The sequence below is a fragment of the Elephas maximus genome, chromosome 12 (assembly GCF_024166365.1).
Source record: "Elephas maximus indicus isolate mEleMax1 chromosome 12, mEleMax1 primary haplotype, whole genome shotgun sequence".
Lineage (NCBI taxonomy): Eukaryota > Metazoa > Chordata > Mammalia > Proboscidea > Elephantidae > Elephas > Elephas maximus.
Window position 1 is genome coordinate 6,961,778 of NC_064830.1, and position 19,798 is coordinate 6,981,575.

The 19,798-nt window shown below is 39.0% G+C and overlaps 1 protein-coding gene across 3 annotated transcripts in view; it reads left to right on the forward strand.

The window, feature by feature from the left end:
* ERICH1 (glutamate rich 1) overlaps nucleotides 1–19,798 on the forward strand; it is a 105,520-nt gene that overhangs the window by 51,615 nt on the left and 34,107 nt on the right. For all 3 annotated transcript variants that reach the window (XR_007519723.1, XM_049904659.1, XM_049904660.1), the window contains exon 3: nucleotides 1,038–1,172. Coding sequence is in view for 2 of the 3 variants with exons in the window: in XM_049904659.1 (XP_049760616.1) it covers nucleotides 1,038–1,172 (135 nt within the window). In the remaining variant the exon portion in view is untranslated. The remainder of the gene's footprint in view (nucleotides 1–1,037; nucleotides 1,173–19,798) is intronic.

A 19,798-nucleotide genomic window follows, 5' to 3' on the forward strand; every position in this document is an offset into this window, starting at 1 on the left:
TATTAGTTTAACATATTCAAATTAAATACATTATTACGTTGTACACAGAAATGTATGTCATGTATTGAATTAATTGCCCCCCCCGCCCAAATATGTGTCAACTTGGTTAGGCCGCGATTCCCAGTATTGTATGATTGTCCTCCATTTTGTGGTTGTAATTTTATGTTAAAGAGGGCTAGGGTGGGATGTAACACCCTTGCTCAGGTCACATCCCTGATCCAATGCAAAGGGAGTTTCCCCAGGGTGTGGTCTGCACCACCTTTTATCTTACAAGAGATAAAGGGAAGCAGGCAGAGAGTGGGGACCTCATACGACCAAGAAAGCAGTGCCAGGAGCAGAGCGCGTCCTTTAGACCCGGGGTCCCTGCACGGAGAAGCTCCTAGTCCAGGGGAGAATTGATGAGAAGGCCAAGGAGAGAGAAAGCCTTCCTGTGGAACTGACAGCTTGAGTTTGGACTTTTAGCCTACTTTACTGTGAAGAAATAAATTTCTCTCTGTTAACGCCATCCACTTGTGGTATTTTTCTTATAGCAGCACTAGATGGCTAAAACAAATATATAACAATAAAATATGTATAGCATGATCCCATTGGGGCATGTGTATGTGTGTACCTGTGTATACACTGGGTACACACATTGTTGGTATATATGGAGAAAATTTCAGAAGACCATGCACAAAAATATTAGGGGATCCATGTTGTGATAATGAGAGGTGTGTTAATATGGGATGTTTTTATTTTTGCTTTCTACTCATGAGTTAGACATGCTCTTATATAATAAAAACACAAAGGTTTACATAATAAGTAGCTAAATAGGGGTTTAAATAATTATAAATCCCTTGTTTTTCCTGAGTGGATATATAGGTGACTTGATCTTCTGGAAAAACACTTGGCTTATTAAAATCAGCATTTATAACCATGGTTAGGTTCCACTGAGCTATCTGATTTCATGTCTTCAATGAACTTGGTTGGAGAAACGATACTAAGGCAAATAAATGTCTGACTGCATTATATAATGTCTCCAAGTTGATCCCTCACAGATGGCGGCACTAAGATCCAGACTGAAAGACGACTGTGTGCAGTGAGCCTGCCTCCTGAGGGCTATATTCCGTGTCTGCCAGAGCTGAACAGTCGCACGGATTCTGAGAGCTCATCCAGCAGGGCTGACGTAGAAGGTAAGAATCTGGCCCTCCGGGGGTGGCGAGGGAAGGTGCACATCTTTGCAGATAAAGCATTGTTTTTTTAATTTTTCAGTATTATAAATCAGCTTTGTTTGAGTTTATAATTAGAAGGCTATGGGTAAGCATATCATTGTATAACCACACAATGGACTGTTAGAAATTTTACAGTCACTAAAAATATGAGTGTGCAAAAAGTTGCAGTAACGGAAAAAATACTTAGAGTGGGGGATAGAAAGTTAGAATATGATTATAGTCATATTTATCAAAGCGTTAGAAGAAACCTGGAATTAAATACATCAGAATGTTGATAGTAGTTTTCTTGGTTTAGAACTATTTTTTTCCTCCCAAATTTTCAAAATTTCTGAGATTCTGTAACAATTTTGTAATCATGGAAATAGCTCATCATGTCTTTTGGGAAAAACATGGAATTATTAGACTTGCTTTTGTTGTTGAATATCTTATGAATGAAGAAAACAAGGCAGTCAGAGAAGAGAGAAGAGATAATACAATTACGTACTATTAAGGATGGAGGTCCTGATGTTGCATGTTAAATTTTTACCTTGAAAAGTGAGGTGGTTGTTTTCTCCCTTTAAAATGATCACTGGAGAAACTTCTTTAAGAGGAATTTAGAATTTTTAAATACAAATTTTATCTAGATGATTTGCAGCTAGTATAAACCATGAAGCTGTGTGCGATAAAATTTAATTAATTTTAATATCCAGAGAATATGATTTTCTAGAACGTTGACCTTTCTGGCTTTCTAATTAAAGGGTCAGAAACCATAAAACCAAAAATAGGGTACTTAATGAATAATCCAAGTTTTCGAGCCTGGTTGAAATTTATTCATGTTTTCAAGCCCCGTTTGAAATGCAGTTATTATATAAATCAATTATTTAGCTAGAGAGTTTAATTATGTTCTGATGAAGATGAATTGTTTTAGTGAATATGCCTCATCTTGTACTTACTACATTCGGTTAAGAAAATGTGTTGAACTCTTTCACGTGCTCTTGCATCCAGTTAGCTCTGTTGATGATGTCAGTACAGGAAGGTCTATGCGAGGCATCCTCCTTGAGAAAACCTCACCTTGTCCCTCCCGTGACCAAATGCCACTTCCCAAAGTGATTATATCAGAGACTAAGCTAGAGTGATGTCATTATAGGAAGTGGAAAGGTATTTGTACCAAATGTTTCTCTTATAAACATAAGTCTCTGGAAGATTATGTGTCCTCATATCCCCGTCAACCAACCAACCCATTGTGGTTGAGTCAATTCCGACTCATAGCGACCCTATAGGACAGAATGGATCTGCCCCATAGTGTTTCCAGGGAATGGCTGGTTGGTTTAAACTGCTAACCTTTTGGTTAGCAGCCAAATGCTTAACCACTGCACCACCAGGACTCCCATATCCCTGCAGTAGTCTCTGTTGTCTGATTCCGTAGGTCCCAGTGCTGTGGCGGGGTGGGAGAACAGAAGGGCCCTGGTGCCAGCTACTGCTCTAACCACTGAAGACTGGGTAGAGCAAAGCCTGGTTTCTCTAAACAAACAATTAAATAAGAACTGCCAAAAATTACATAGCGAAAGAAAAGGGGAGTTGAGTAAGATTAGGATTCATTGCATTTAAATTGTATTGGTAGCCTGGCTTGGGTAACTTACGCAATAAATTTTGATTACAACTTTTATTGTAAGATATTTTTATAAGTTATTTCTTAGGTAAAAATTCCCTGTTAATTTATTATTTCCTCTGTTCCCTCGTAGCAGTAAACACTGAGAGAACCTTAAATGCGTTACCTTCTTTGGTCAGAGGCAGGTGTTCAGGAAAGGTGATAGAAACATTGGGTGATGGTTGCCGCCAGGGAGTAGATTGACCAGCCCTGTTTTCCCTCAAAGGAGAGAGAGTGAGAAAATAAAATAAGGAAACTGTCTTGGGACCAACTCACGGACTTGGACATTGCAGCAGTAGGGGGCAGGACCTTCTCTGTTACTTAATACCCTAAGATTTGTATGTTTATGATCCATTCTGACTCCCTACACCTTGTTCTGTCAACTCTGACTCTTGACTTTTCCTTAACCTCATGTCTGAATCCCAACACCTCGTCTACTGACTTCCAGCTCTGAACTCAGTGTTTGTTTATCCACAGTGATTCTGGCACCATTCCTAGACTATCTTTCTACAACGGGATATTTCATCCTATCTTCCTGTTGCTGGACCATTCTACATCAGTCAGTGACTAAATGGCTTATCTCTGCTTTTCAGAAGCAGTTCCTTCAAGAGGCTCTTTTAATTCTATTTTGTAAGTTAATGCTAACCTAAAACATTAACCCAGTTTTTCGGAAGAGCTACAGATGACTTATTATTCAAATTCAGGAAGGCAGTATCTTTAAACTTTGAACACTTCTAACTTCATCTCCCAATGTTTCAATTTTTTTTTTTTAACTGTTTATTTGAATATTTTTTTCCCCCAGTGCAGACCTCATGCAGTGGGTCCTTTAAGGCATTTGAAACGGTAAAGTTAGAAAACAGAATACATTAATCATATACTATTTACACGGGCTTCCTACTCTCATCCTCTGAAGTGAGAGAACATTCTGATGAAGCAGCACTGCGTTCAGTTGGTGGCGATGGGGTCAAACGAAGACTCGAACCACCAGCACCTCCAGCATTCCTCTTCCACCACGTTTCCTTGTTCCCCTGTAACTGCCCTCCGGGTCCCACACTCTGGCTGTAGGAATGAGGAAGAAAGTCTGTTAGGATCTTGAAGTCAGAGGAGCAGTTACCTACCTGTTCATAAGTCCATGCCCTCTCCTGTCTCCTCTTGATTGCCCCGAAGGGTGGGTATGAAAACAAGGTGTAAGAGAAGTGAAATGAGTGAGAGGGAAAGAGATTTTAAATTCTTTCCACTGCAATTTTAAGCAAAAAGAACAGGAGAACTAAAGTTGGAAAAGAAGAAAAAGTTGCATTATTAATACTTCCATTTTGAATACCTACAACCAGTAAATCAATTAAATAGTAACTTGTGTATAACCACAGAAGAAAAGTATTGATTAAGGTTTTTGTTTACTACCATTTAGTATTAAAAAAAAAAAAAAATTTTTTTTTTTTTTACTGTACTGGCTGCTTCATATCCATTTTCATTTAAGCCTCAGCACAACCCTATTATATGGTCTTTAGCCCCATTTGTGAATAAAGAAACCAAGACTCAGAACAATTACTAACTTGCCCCAAATCATCCAAGTAGTAGGTGGCAGGTACGGTGTGCAAACCAACGTCTGTATTAATGATTACTCAGCACCCTTGGAGTCTCAGCTTCTCTGTTACTTCTGAAGCCTTCTGTGAGCCCCCTAGTGGGGGGTCAGGTATCCCTCCTGCATGCACACCCATAAGTAGCACTTACTGGAAGTACCTGCTTGCTTATCTGTCTGCCCTAAGCTACCTTATAGGGCCAGGCCCTTGATCCACTTGTCCTCTGTACCTGACACAGTTCCTTGTAAAAAAAAAAAAAAAATGAAACTCGAATGTTTATAAACTATGTCAATTAGTTTGTTTCAGGACCCGAGCCTATTTGTTATGAAGTCAGGAATATTCCCCAGAAATCAGGACAGACTTGAAGGAAATCAGGTGATAAACCTAAGTATCAGTCATTTGTTTCACTCTGTCTGTTCTGTCTCGGTTTCATCCTTTGGGTAATCAATCTCTCTGGAGCGGAGTCCCTGAGTCTAACAGATGCAGACCTTGAATTCCTTAGGCTTCAATTTTGTTAGGACTAGGTTTTTTTTTAGGTTAGAAGTAGCGGTAGGAGAAGGAGGTCGTGTTGTTAAACTTCAATCTCAATCTTAAATGACGTAATAATAGACTTTATTTTTATTCTAGAACCTCTCCCCGCTTATGTCTGATGGATTTAAATAACTTGGTACAGCTTTAGATAAAAAAGAATGCATCTTCCTTCCTGCCTTAGAAATTACAAGCATTCCCCTTTGTGTTGTTGATATGGTGTTACATACTGTTCTCGAGAAGCCAGTAAACCTTTGGCCTGTCACCGATAGAACAACCGAATACATATTGTGCCAGAAGAAAACCATCCTTTTGGCAGACTTTCAGTGGAAAATGCTAAACAACCTTATTTAGCATGTTAACTCATTTATCTGGCAGAAACAATTTTTTGCTCACTATCTTGGCACATCTATGAGATGCTACCCTACGTGAAGCTACAGTCTATTATGATAGTATTAATATTCCTCTGTGGCAATTGGGATAATAAGTAATGTTTGTCTTCAGAATATACCAGATCACAGTCATCTTTTGCATGACTTATGTTACAAGATCCTGAGCCTTCAGTTGACTACTAGTTGAAATACTTAAGTTAATTAGAAAATGTCATACTCTTCCCACAGAGACCAAACGTTTGTCCCTGAGCAGCTAGACAAGAACCAAGTTGAGCCCTTTAACTTTTAGAAGTAAATATATATAGCATCCCCAACATAAAAAAAAAAAAAGTTTAAATACTATACACTGACCAAAAACTGGAGCCCTGGTGGCATAGTGATTAAAGCACTTGGCTGCTCACTGAAAGATCAGCAGTTCAAACCCACCAGCTGCTCTGCAGGAGAAGGGTATGGTGGTCTGCTTCCGGAAAGATTACAGCCTTGGACACCCCGTGGGGGCAGTTCTCCTCTGTCCTACGGGGTCGCTATGAGTCAGAATTGACTTGAGGGCAGTGGGTTAGTAGGTGGTCCCAGAGCTTACATGTTAGTTTTCTGTCAGGCTCTTGTCAACAGTCCACTCAGGTGTGAATAAGAGATGTGGAGAGAGTCAACCAATATTTGAGAGTTGTGTTAGTTTCCCAGGGCTGTGATTAACAAAACACCATCATGAACTGGGTGACTTCTAAGAACAGAAATGTATTGGCTCATGGTTCTGGAAGCTAGGAGTCTGAATTTTACTTATTAGCTGTGTTGATTCCTTCTGAGGACTCAGGGGGAAAAGCTGTTCCGTGCCTCTCTCCTGGCTTCTGTTGGCTCCTGGCAATCCTAGGCATTCCTTGACTTGGAGATACATCTTCACACGGCCATCTTTCCTCTATGCGTCTGTGTCTGCTTTCTTTTATAAGGATGGGATAAGGACCAGCCCTATTCCAGCATTACCTCATGTTAACTTCACATCTTCAGAGACCCTTTAAGAGTACAATTCAGTGGCATTAATTACATTCACAATGTTGTACAACTGTTGTGATGTTGTTGGGTACTGTTGAGTCGACTCTGACTCGTAGTGGTCCATGTGACGGAGCAAAACTGCCCCATAGTTTTCTTGGTTGTAATCTTCATGACAGCAGATCACCAGGCCTTCCTCCCGCAGAGTCACTGCGTGGGTTCACACCTCCAACCTTTTTGTTAGCAGCCAAGTGCTTAAACATTGCACTGTCAGGGTCCTTACCATCTATTTCCAAAATTTTTTTAATCACGCCAAACAGAAACTCTGACCCATTGAGCAATAACTCTCCCGCCTCCTCCCCCTAGCTTCTGGTAACCACTGATCTACTTTCTGTCTCTATAAATTTGCCTGTTCTAGACATTTCACATAAATGGAATCATAATATTTGTTCTTTTGTGAGTGGTTTATTTCACTTAGCTTAATGTTGTAGAAGTTCATTCCTGTTGTAACGTGTATTAGAATTTTATTCATTTTTATGACTGAATAACATTTCATTTTTTGTAATTACCACATTTTCTTTATCCACTCATCTGTTGAGGATTCTTGGGTTGTTTCCACCTTGGGCTATTGTGAATAGTGCTGTAATGACTTGATCTTGAAGCAGGTCAACAGGTGGAAAAGGGTAATAGAACTGGTTCAGGTTAGGGCTTTCAAGACACAAAATAAAAGAAAAAAACATGTCATGTTCCAGAGTGGCAAGCCGTTCTTGCTTAGCCTAGTGGGGGCTGAAGATATTACTGGGGATAGGTGAGCTGGTGGCAAGTAATTTGGTACCAGAGTGTGAAGGGCTTTAGACAAAGAAGCTTGGGCTTTGTCATGTAGTCGAACCATGCCCAACTGTGAATTCAGGGAGTAGCATGATCAGATTTGTGGCTTAGACACATAAGTCTGGAGGCATAGTAAATGAGAGAGGGCATCAAGTGGGGAGAAGACAACCAGTTAGACTATGGCAAGTGCCCTGAACTGAGGTAAGTGATAGAGGGAACAGAGAACTGGTCTGAAGATGTGTCTGAGGCATAACTAATCAAGTTTGGTGACATTTTGCCAATGTAAGTTGAAGGAAAAAAGAGGTAAGGATGAAACCAAGGCTTTTAACTCTCTTCATTACGTGAGATGATGATACCAGTAGATGAGAGAGGGAATAGAGAAAGATCATAGTTGTTTTATGAGTTTTTCCCCTTTTTTGTTGGTTGGTCTGTTGGTCTTGAGGTATGTGAATAGATATTGAGCGTGAGGTACTCTCACAACATGAAGGTGAAGGTGTCCAGTAAGCAGGTGGCATAACAGATCTTGGTCTCAGGCATGTACTGTTTCCCCTACTGTTTTCCAGTCTTCTTTGCAGTGGCCTCATCCTAGCACGTTGCCTGATAAAAAAAAAAAATTTTTTTTTTTTTTTTTTGCCTGATACATACCAAAAAAAAAAAAAAAAAAAACCTGTTGCCATGGAGTCGATTCAACTCATCCTATAGTGAGAGCTAAAAAAAAAAACATAATAATAACTTAATTTAACAATTTAGAATAAAGGCTTTTGCAACTCTTTTGTAAATACCCGAAGCCAAACAAATCTAAAACAGTAGTCCAAGAATTGTATGATAATCTCCAATTATTAATTAATGAATTTGCGTTTCATTCAGAGATGTCGCTTCTGAATTTAATTGTGGCAGATCGTTCTACTAGGGTCTAACAAGAAGACTTGAACTCCCTTCCCAAGCCATCTATATTGAACTTTAAAAGTTAATTCCTTTCGCCTTCAGTTTAATAAAATTTCGGTCACACCACAGACTATCACTGGTTTGCCCTCTGTGCCTCACATTCCTGTGTTCTACAACAGAGTTTATCAGAAGATTTCGCTTACTCACATCCTGCACAGAATTAACCTATCCATTCCCACACACCAACACTTGAGATCCCTTTCCAAGACTGATGGACTTTGTAGTGTTTTATACTTAAAGTACCACTGTGAGTCAGGTGAGGGAGGCCAACATTGAAAACCGAATTAACACTGCATTTCCATTGTTGAGAGTTCTGTATTTTGTAAAAACTTTCTTTTTGTTTGAAACTATCGTATGTCAGTCAAGTAACCAGTGTCCTTTAAGTTCTAAATCAAATTTCTCTTCACGTATATCTTACAAATTTCTAGTCTTCTCCAGCAAGTCCTAATTTTAAGCTGTATGGACCTTCATTGTTTTATCGTCCCTCCCAGCGTGAATGCACTGTGGTTCAGTTGGCCTTATATTGTATTAATTTTACAACAAAGTAGTCTTTCAGATTTACATCTTTTATACCTCAAGTGCCAGCCTTCATGCTGCTTCCTTCTTGCCCCACATTTTAAAAACACATTTGAGTAGCGGAACCAAGAATTCAGCTTTACAACAGATAGCAACAAGCCTTAATAACCGCCACCCCCCGCCCCATCTCCTTAGAAACAGGGGTATAACTCTGGTCTTATAATTTCAGTTTTAGCTCTGCAGTGAACCCACCCTCAAGTGACTCCTGGGCCTAATGCCTTGCATATGCATTATTGAAAATACAGGTGACCTTGATCCATGATTGTCTGAAGTCCATTTAACTAGTTGGGAATTTACTTTCTACGGTTTAACCTCTTTTTTCTCCATTAATTAAACTAAATATTCTTATTAGCCACCTTCTTTTGTTTCCCTCTTTTGATTTTAAATGTTCTTCCCTTCCCTTATTAGCAAGCACTTGTCATTTGAAGGAAAGTGAATGGAGCCCTGTTTGCCAGAGCCCCAGATGCTGGCTTACTCATTCAGCAATGGCCTTCTTCATCTTACCCATTCATACCGGTGACCTCACCAGCTAGGAAAACAGTCCCTTTTTTCATCGTGAAAAGAGTACAAGTGCCTGCTTACCATTTGCGAAATATTAAATCCTGGAGCCTCTACATAGGAATTTTACAAAGGGGAGCCCTAGTTTTTATGTACTAAAAAAAACAGGCAATCTATTAAAAAAAAAAAAATAGTCCTTCCTTTTCTGTATACTCTGATCTTTGATATTTTTTTTTCCAAAATGAGAATTTTGTGTTTCTTGACTGTAAAAATACTTGTTATAGAAAACTCATATCAGAGACACGCAGGAAGGAAAACATCGCATGAAGCTACTAATCAGCCAGAGACCTTTTAGTAAATATCTTTCAAGACTTCTCCCCACATAGATTACATGTATACATGCAGCTTTATATAAATTGTGCCATACTGTGTGTACTGTACCATAAGCTGCTTTTTGCCCTTCATGTATTGTGGAGGTTTTTCCCTTTTCAGTTTATAGAGATAGATTGCTAATGATTTCTTACGGTAGGGGAAAGCTGTTTTATGAATGTGCCTGGGTTTATATAACTAGCCTGCCCTCCCCGCTGACTGATAGACCTTCAGAAGGTCTCCATGTGCTGCATTTAATGCCTTTGTACATACATTGGTACCTTTGCAACAGCCTGCTGATGTCCTAAAGATAGATTCTTAGAAGTGGGAGTATTAAGCCCAAGAGTATATATATTTCCTAAATTTTGAGACATATTACCAAACTGTCTGTCCGAATAGCTGTTCCAATTTATATTTTTACAGGCAATCCAAGAAAATTCCCTGCCCTCCATAGTCTGGGCGTTTTCAGTCTTTTTAATTTTTGCCCATTTTTTGGACAACATATCTCTTATGTTAGAAAATTGTGCGTTAGGTTAATTTCTTTCTAAGCCTAATAGCTTAACTGACAGATTTGATTATAACCACATTTAAAATTTCTTTATGGCAAAGGGCGCTATAAAGAAAGTTAAAAGACGAAGAAAATGGAAAATGATATTTGCACATTGCATGGAAGATAAAAGTTAATTTTCTTAAAATATGACAAGCTATTAAAAATCAATAAGAAGAAACCGTCGCCCCCGTGGAATGAGCAAAACCCGTTGCTGTTGAGTCGATTCCGACTCATAGCAACCCCACAGGACAGAGTACAACTGCCCCAGAGGCTGTAATTCCTTACAGAAGCCACATCTTTCTCCTGAGAAGCGGCTAATGGGCTCCAACCTCAGAGCTTTTGGTTAGCAACCGAGTGTTTTAACCACTGTGCCACCAGAGCTCCTCTTGAGCAAAACAGAAATGGCAATTTCTGAAAGAAGAAATAGCAACAACTCTAACAATAAACATATGAAAGCATCCTTTTTTGGTTCCTTATTTTTATATTTTTTACATGAAATATTTGACCAATCTGAAATACATCTTGTTAGAACAAGGTATAAATCCATCTTTTTTGTTTGTTTTTCATTGATCTGCCTTTTTTAATTCAACATGTATCTATTAATCTCACTGATTTAAAAAAACGCCTTTATAATAGATTAAATTCCCATTTACACCTCGTCTTTTTCTTAACTCTCCTTTTCATTAATCTTTCTAGACCCACATTTTTTAACAACCACCCTATTGACATTTGGGGCACTCTTCCCTGGGCAGGGCTTTCTGATAGGACATTTGGTAGATGGCAGTATCACGTCCCAGGTAACAGGACAGCCAAAGAACACCTTCACGGAGTTGTAAACCTTCTCCAGGGGAACATTCAGGTATCACAGAAGCAGGCGAAGGATAAGACCCTGTCCCAGCAGGCAAAAGTTTTAGTTAACGTGGTATCCTGCAAAGTGCGGGCTGCCTGTGTTGGAGAAATCTGAGCTGTCCCCCCAGTTCTTTTATCTGTTTTGTCTTTTCAGAAGTGCTCTATCATCTTGAGTAATTGCCAAGTTTACCACTCTATGAATCGATCAGTTTTGGTATCTTAGATAACTATTTACATTTCTCTGTGACCTTTTCCAGTATTGATTTCTGCGTTATTTCATGACGGCACCAAAGTTTGATGAAAGCTAATGATTTGGAATTACATGGTTTTCTAGTTTTCGTGTTTATAATATCAGTAACAACAAGAAACAACCTCCATAAAGTTACTATACCATAGTTTGTTTATGCATTTCCTTGATATTCATCATTTGGATCGTTTTCAGCTTTTCTCTGTTATAACAAAACCTTGGACAGAAGTCTCTGAACTCACAGTTCTCTTTATTCTTGACTTAGTGCTGTAAACATAGTTGTTCATTCAGCGTGTAGGTCCACCCGAAAGCTTCCTGAAGCTTTGTACCAACCTGTTTCACTTCTCTTCCCCATTCTTCTTCAACATTATACGAGTGTGCTTGTCACCAGACAGAAAGGTGCATGGACCATGCCAAAACCCAGTCCTCACAATCTTTACTTTCTTGTTCTTGTCCCAATATGGCCACTGAACTTTGGGTTTCATTACTCAGCAGAATTTCCCGAGTATGGTCTGACGAGCAGGCAGTCACGTCCCTCATTCTGAATACTAGTTCTCTCTCCCATAGTCACCATCTCTCTTTAGGCTGATATTGTTGCATTGGACAGTTCTCTTCTAGAGAATTCTTAAAGCTACATGTAATCTACACTCAATTTTTTTTATTCTACTTGTATGTATAGTATGAGAAACGTTGCCTGACCTCTCACTGAAAGCCAGCTATGTCTCCAGCATTTGTGTCATTGCCCGTCAGACTGTTGTTAGCCTTTCCTGTTCCCCTTTCGGTTACATATCCCTTATTCCATCCTATTTTGTGTATTTTTTATAATGATAAAATATATTTAACACTTAAATAATTTAACAATAAAATACACACATAACTACTTACATTTCTTGATGACTTTTCCAGAGTTTATCTGTTTATTTCGTGATGGTACCCACTTTTTTTTTTTTTAATAACAATTTTGCTGCTGGCTGAGTGCTAACAATCCTGAATATGAGTTTTCATATTTACAATTTCAATGACTAAAAAGTGTTTCATAAAGTTATTTTCAGTTTTTTTTTTTTTTTTTTTTTTACATTTTCTGTTGCTCATTATTTGGCTTGTTCCTCACTGGAGTTATTTGCTCTGGTATTCTTAGAATGTGTTTTGAGAGTTTTCTTAAAGCTGTGTTACCTTTTTCAAATTTTGTCTTGGAAGTCTAATTCAACTTTTTTTTTTTTTTTTTTCCAACTGTCTCTAAAGTGTATGACAAGTTTTCCTGTCTAAGTTAAAGTGGCCTCCCATTTTCAAGGTTCTTGTTGCTTCCGTTTCTCCGGTAATTTTCTCCCTCATAGTCAAAAGTAGAGTCCGGTGTAGGGTTTTCCGTATTGCTGTTTGTAACACAGGCAGCAGGATTTTTGTTTTCTAGTCAGTTCTGCATTTCACAGAATGAGTGCAGCTGGCTCGGTTGTGATGGGGCAGAGGGAGGAGGGTTGGAGAATCCTATCCCTGCGCAAGACTGTGTTGTGAGACGCTGAGGAGGAATTACCCTTTCTAATTAGCAGGTGCTCTTTGTTCTGTGAGCCTCCCTGCATTCGTCTCCTGGGCCTGCCATAACAATGAACCACAAACAGGGTGGCTTCAAACAGCAGTAGTTTTTTCTCACAGTTCTGGAGGCTAGGAGTCTGAAATCAAGGTGTCACCAAGGTTAGATCTTTCTGGAGGGCTCCAAAGGAAAGTCTGCTCCATGCCTGTCTCCTAGCTTCCCACAATCCTCAGCTTCCCTTGGCTTGCATCTCTCCATTCTTGGCCTCTGTCCTCACATGGTATTCCTCCCTATGTGTCTATCTCTGTGTCTCTTCTCTTTTATCAGGACCCCACTCATCCTGGATTAGGGCCGATCCCACTCCACTGTGACTTCATGTTAACTAATTACATCTGCGAAGATGCTATTTCCAAACATCTTCACATTCACAGGTTCCAGGGTTTGGGCTTGAACTTATCTTTTTGGGGAACACAAATTAACACTTCCCCTTTATCCCTCGAACAGCCAATCCCTGCTTGCATTGTCTTCTTTGATGCCCCAGCCCCAGCCAGTGTCATCCTGCTTTTGGTTAGGACACTTTCTTTCAACTTCTTTTATCACCCCAAATACCTTTCATTGCAGTTCCTGTGAATTTATTATTTGCTCTCGTCACAGCTTCCCCAGGCCTAGTGAAGTAGCCTGCTGACCAATTCCTGGGCCTAGGGTCACTCAGTGCCAATCCTGGCCGTTCACAGTTGTTACCAAGTTAGTCCTCCAAACATATAGCAACACATCACTCAGTAAATGCTCACTGAGAGGTCTTCTTAAAACCTGCAGCCCTTCCTCTTTATTTACTGACTTAAGAAGATTCCTCAGTCACCATAGTACGCTGCAGTCTACCTTTGCATGCTTACCCCTTGATCCAGCCAAACTGGACAACTTACAAATCCCAGATCACACTCTACTTGTTCACCCGTGTTCCTTTACTTGATGTTCCATCTGTGGAAAGGTCTTTCTCCTTTTCCTCTACATCTTTCCCTCTTGAATTCTCAACTTTCATAAACCATTTCTTGATTTTTGCCCAACTCTTTGACAAGTCGGTTTCGACTTGCCAAACAGCAACATGTTAGTGTAAAGGACACTGGATTTGCAGACTTAGACATTTACTGTGTAGGTGGCTCCTCTCAATTTCTTTAAAACTCAGTTTCCTTATCCACCTGATGGGAATAATGATTCTGGCCTACCTAACAAACTTACATGTTTGTTGTGCTGATCAAATTGGCCTTATTGCAAAGCTTGTGCAAATGTAAGACATTGCCAACTTTTTGTTCCCTGAGGCACCTAGCCCAGTGCCTTGTTATAGTTAAGTCTTTGGTCAATATTTGGTGAATTGAGTCAAATAATTATTTATAAAAACAGCCTATAAGGCCAATGTCAATTCTCTTCCCTAGTACATAATCACAAGGGGTATATTTACATGGTTTTTATACTTGGATCAAGCTGCAAAGCCATTAAAATCAAGTCATTTTTATGGTAAGCAGTTATAATTATTATTCTCTAATAGCAAGCACAAATTGAAATAGTTATTAACTTCGTGGCTTTTGGAAGCACGAACTGAATACACAGTTCCGATACGGATTCAGCGTGAGTTGACTATTCGTTTTTTAAATGTTTTGACAGAGTGAGCCCTTAGCTTTAATGAAGGTGATTTTCAGGTCTTAGTGGCACCGTCTTTGCTGCTGTTCAGCTTTTTGCTGAAGAAATCCTGGTCCATGACTTCTTTGAGTCATTCTAGAGTGATTATGGTAATGCATAGCTTGGCATTCCAGCCCATTTGCCTAATAAGGTGCAATTATCACAAAATGCAACCAGAGTCAAGATAGAGCTCAGAGGTTTTCTCTTCCACCTTTCATCAGCCAATGACAGGTCATAGTCCATACACATCACGTTTCTTTAAGGGTCTTAGACTTTAAAATGTCTGTGACACTCACGCAAGAGAGACTGAGTGCCAGAGTTTTTTATTCTTGTTAGGACTGATTTATTGAAATGAGACTTAAAACGTTTAATTCTATGAAAGCCTTTCTTCCTCACAGGTTGAGGATGGTTGTGAGTGATATTGGAGCCTGCAGTCATTTTGAACTGCTGGTATTTTTCTTGATGTTCTATAAGAATTCTCATTTAGATGATTTGCTTCAGCTGCTGTGCCTCTGTCAGCAAGTTGAAATAAAAAGCTAGACGTGGAAAGGGGTCCATGCATGCTTAGTTGTCTAAAAAGGCTCCTGGTTACTTCTGAAAGGCTGGGGTTGTTTTGTATGGTTGTGTTTTTTTTTCCCCTTGGTCATCTTATTACCATTTATATCTGGTACTCTGGATTCCTCTGTCTCAATTAAGTAAGCTAGCATAACCGTAGTTATGTCATCGATTGAGGATTATATGCGTATAGAATATCGGAATATTAATTTTGAAATTACTCACTGGTGGAATCTACACAGCTCTTTAGCCTACTTAAAAAAAAAACTCATCTGTTCAAGGTAACATTTATTTTATTGAAACTTAATTCCTAAACCATTGTTGGTACGTATTCATAAGAAATTTGGGTTAGAGACATATTTAGGTTTTGGTTAACCTTTATGTTAGCTTTAAATGAATGTATTACAACAATAGAGTGAATTATGAATAATATTATTAGATACTGATTAATGTTGATTCAACTGAATAGACGTTCTTGAAGGAGACAACTGAGAAAAGAATGTAAGAAATTAGCTAAGAAATAACATGAGAGTCTCCTAGAGCTAAAGACAGACACAAATCTAGAAAGACTAACATAGTACCCACTACAATAATGAAAAAAAGACCCACGTTCAGATGTATTCTCATGAAATGTCAAAGCACCAAGCATGAAAAAAAAAATGCTAAAATGGTACAGAGATATCTTACTAAAGTAATGAGAATTAGCCCTTTCGGGCGTTAGTACCCTGTGGCTTTCTCTGTGGCACCGTTTTAAAAGCCCCGAGCTACACGGTTGCTAAGTTAGTTTTTGAGTCTGAAATTGTGCAAGGCCATGTCCAGAAAGACTAACTTACATTTATATAACACCTCATAGTTTTCAGAGCCTTCCATGTACATAATCACTCGATGCTATGATCATGCCTATGTGCGTATCTTTTAATAATTGGTTGAATAATCAGTCACTGGGCAAGAGGAAAAATCCTGGTGGCTAATGTAGGGTCGCTATGAGTCGGAATCAACTCTTTGGCACTGGGTTTGGTTTTTTGGTTTTTTTAATAGTGGGATAGTGAAATGGAAGGAATAATATGTAGGCACTCTGGGAACCTGAGTTTTATTCCATCCTCGTTATTTGATCTGCCAGTCTCCTGACCCATCTGGGTCTCTGTTTTCTAATCTGTAAAATTTGGTATTTGAACTAGATGGTTTTTTAAATTCTCTGCTAGTTTTAAGCTTCAGTGCATTTAGATTTCCTTGACTAATTTTCCTGTAAAACAAACAAACAAGCAAACAAAAAAATAGCAGATAAAGATGATTCATTAGAACAGTTTTAATTCTAACATAGATCTTCCATCCTTTAACCTGGTCAGACAACTAATGTGTGATGTAGAGTCTGTTATGGCCTCACAGCTAACAGACCAGGGAAAGTTGTATGCTTAACACTAATTAATATCTGTTGTCAAACAGTGAGCAAATTCCTTAACAAATAGTGTATTCCCCAGGAGACGAGGATAAACGAGAAAGAAAGAAGTAGAAGAGCAAGGAGGAGAGAAAACCAAAAAAGAGTGAAAAACTTAGATGAAAAAAATGTGAAAGGAACAGAATGAAGTAGTGAAACAAAGGTAAAGCAAGCCCAGAGCCCAATCTTTCATTCAGTAAATATTGTCTACAGACTAGACTGTACGTTAACCCATTAAACTATAAACTTCATGAGGACCAGGTCCACATCTATCAGTTTCTCCATTGTAGCTCTACTTCCTAACGTGTAATAGTCACAGTGAAAATGTTGATTGATAAATATCCCCCATGTGCAAAACACCATTCTAAAAACTTTGTGATGTATTTAGGGGAAGCAAAAGATGCAGACTGTGTTCTCAAAGAGTGTACTGTTTAACTCTGAACCGATTGGTACCTTTCCGGGACCCCTACAGCTTACTCCAAAGATTCTCATTTTGTAAAACAGAAGAACTTGAGCATTTGTTCGTCCAGACTTACATATTCTCTCATACTCCACATGCATACAAATTTGGTTGCATGTAGTTTCACATGTATTTTGTACAAATTCTTCACAAGAATTCTTATTTTTACAAGTGGTCTTATTCATATGAAATAGAGAATGAAAAGTACTTTCAAACCTGGGGCAAGTTTGTGTGGCTATTATGATCAGCCTATGGACGGACAACGTATAAAGATAAATAGGAGGATAGAATTAGGGATTTTTAGAAGATTGTAGTGTACCTAAGGAGCCCTAGTGGCACAATGGTTGAGTGCTCAATTGCCAACTGAAAGGTCAACAGTTTGAACCTACCCAGTGGCTCCATGGGAGAAAAGACCTAGTGATCTGCTCCTATTAAGATTACAGCCTAGGAAAGCCTATGGATCACTGTGATTCAGAATTGACTTGACCGCATACGACAACTGGTATACCCTAAGATAACGGTTAGTAGGAGAATTCTGTCAATTTGGTATATAAATTCCATTGCATTCTGGTAGTCAAAGTCTTAATCTCAAGGTAATCAAAACACAAGAAGCACTGCTTTCTCTAAAAGTAGTCATTGTGAACTTGTAGTTGGCCACGAATGAACCAAGTTGATGTTTCTTCTGCTTCCAGTTGTTGGTTGACCGTTCTGATAAAAGGTGACTTTACACTCCAGTTCCACCAGATGGCTCTCATCTTCTAACTTGGTTTCTTTATGGAATGCCTAAGGCCACCAGGTTCCCAAAGATCAGCCTTGAGACTCTTGATGTTTTGTGTTGGGTTGTAGAAGCCAATGTATCGACCTATTGACTGAGTGACTTAGATTAATTTATTGATAGTTCAAGGGATTCCTTTTTTAAAAAAAAAGTTAAGGAGACCCAGATTTCATACTAAAATTCACCATAATCAAACTGATTTGGACGGAGAAACCCTGACTAAGTGAGTGCCTTTTTGATGGTAGTGGTACCAAGGAGTAACTCTGATGTTCAGTGGGTTTAGTGGACGACATACAGCTACTGCTCTCAGCTCCAAAAGACAGCTTGTTCATGTTTGTGGAGAAGATAAACAGCTTTTTATTGTGACTTTCAGAGCACAAGAAGTTCTGCCCTTTAATTGCATTGTCTATTTCTGTAGCATGGTTATATCTGAAATATGAGCTATTTATTGAAGAGCCTGGTATGTCAGACACTGGAGATACAAAAGTGACTATAATATGATTCTTACTCATATAGGGCTTATAGGTTAGTCAGTGGGATAAATATAATAACAAATTTTATAATTAAGTACTTGTTATTGTTAGTTGCCATCAAGTCAATTCCAGCTTGTGGTGACCCCGTGTGGTCGAGTAGAAATTCTCCAAAGGGTTTTTTTTTTTTTTTTTTTTTGCTGTAATCTTAATGAAGTAGATCCCCAGACCTTTTCTCATATGGCACCGCTGGGTGGGCTCGAACCGCTCCCTTCAGGCTAGCAGTCCCGCATAAACCCTTTGCACCACCGGTTGTCGTTAGGTGCCGTTGAGTTGATTTTGACTCATAGCGACCCCATATGACAGAGTAGAATTATCCCAATGGGTTTCTAGGCTGTAATATTTATGGGAGCAGATCACCAGGTCTTTGTCCCACGGAGGCACTGGGTGGGTTCAAACTGCCAGCCTTTCGGTTAGCAGCCCAGTGCTTAACCCTTGTGCCACCAGGGCTCCTTGCACCACCTAAACCCATTGTCGTCAAGTTGATTTTTTGACTCATAGTGTTATAAGTGTTGTGGGAGCAAAAAAGTAGAGTAACTAACTTTGAGAAATTTGGGAAGTTTTATAAAGACTTAGCTGGTGCTTGAAAGGTAAGAAAAAAATTGGTAAACAGGAGGAACGATTTAATTTTAGGCAGAGAGACGAATAATCATGTAAAGGTCTGGCATGTTCAGGCTAAAATATTTTGTGAGAGATCAAATTTATCATTTCACTTTTTTTTTGTAATTTATTTTTTTGTTGGGAATATATACAGCAGAACATGCACAATTTCAACAGTTTCTACATGTACAATTAAGTGACATTGATTACACCCTTCGAGTTGTGCAACCATTCTCACCCTCCTTTTTGAGTTGTTTCTCCCCCATTTACATAAGCTCACTACTCCTTAAGTTTCCTGTCTATAAGGTTGCTGTTGTCAGTTTGATCCCATATAGGTACATCTTGAAAGAGCTCAGTACTGAAGGATGACATTCTTTACTGGTTAACCTAAACTATCATTTGGTTTTAAGAAAACTTTAGGAATATTTTTGATTTAAGGTTTAAAGATTATCCTGGGGCAATAGTTTTGGGGGTTCGTCCAGCTTCCATGGTCCAGAACGTCTGGACTCCATGATTCCTCTGTATTTTATGTATCATTTTACTTTACTAAGAGCTCAGCATGTAACCCAGCTACATTCTACACTTTTAAAAAATAATTATGTTCCTGGGATTCCGGATGCACGCACAACCTAATTAACATGCACCACCATTGTGAGAAGTACCTGCCCCTTGAAAGAAGCCCACTAAATATTCAATATTCTATTGTCTCCACCCAACCCATGTAAGTCCTAGCCTTGCTTCCCTTTTCAAATCAGCCTTTTGGAGAGGCTTAGTCCCCTGCTGACTCGTTTTGCTTGACTAAAGCAAAATTAATCTTGCTGAAGATAAAAATAATAATAATAATTATGTTCATATATGTGTAGCCATTACCTAAGAGACACAGGCTACAGGTTTTGTAGGAAATGTTAATACTTAATAGAAAAGAAAATAATAAATGGGGAACCCTTGTGGTGCAGTAGTTAAGAGCTCGTCTGCTAACCGAAAGGTCAGCAGTTCAAATCCGCCAGCCGCTCCTTGAAAACTCTATGGGGCAGTTGTACTCTGTCGTGTAGGGTCACTA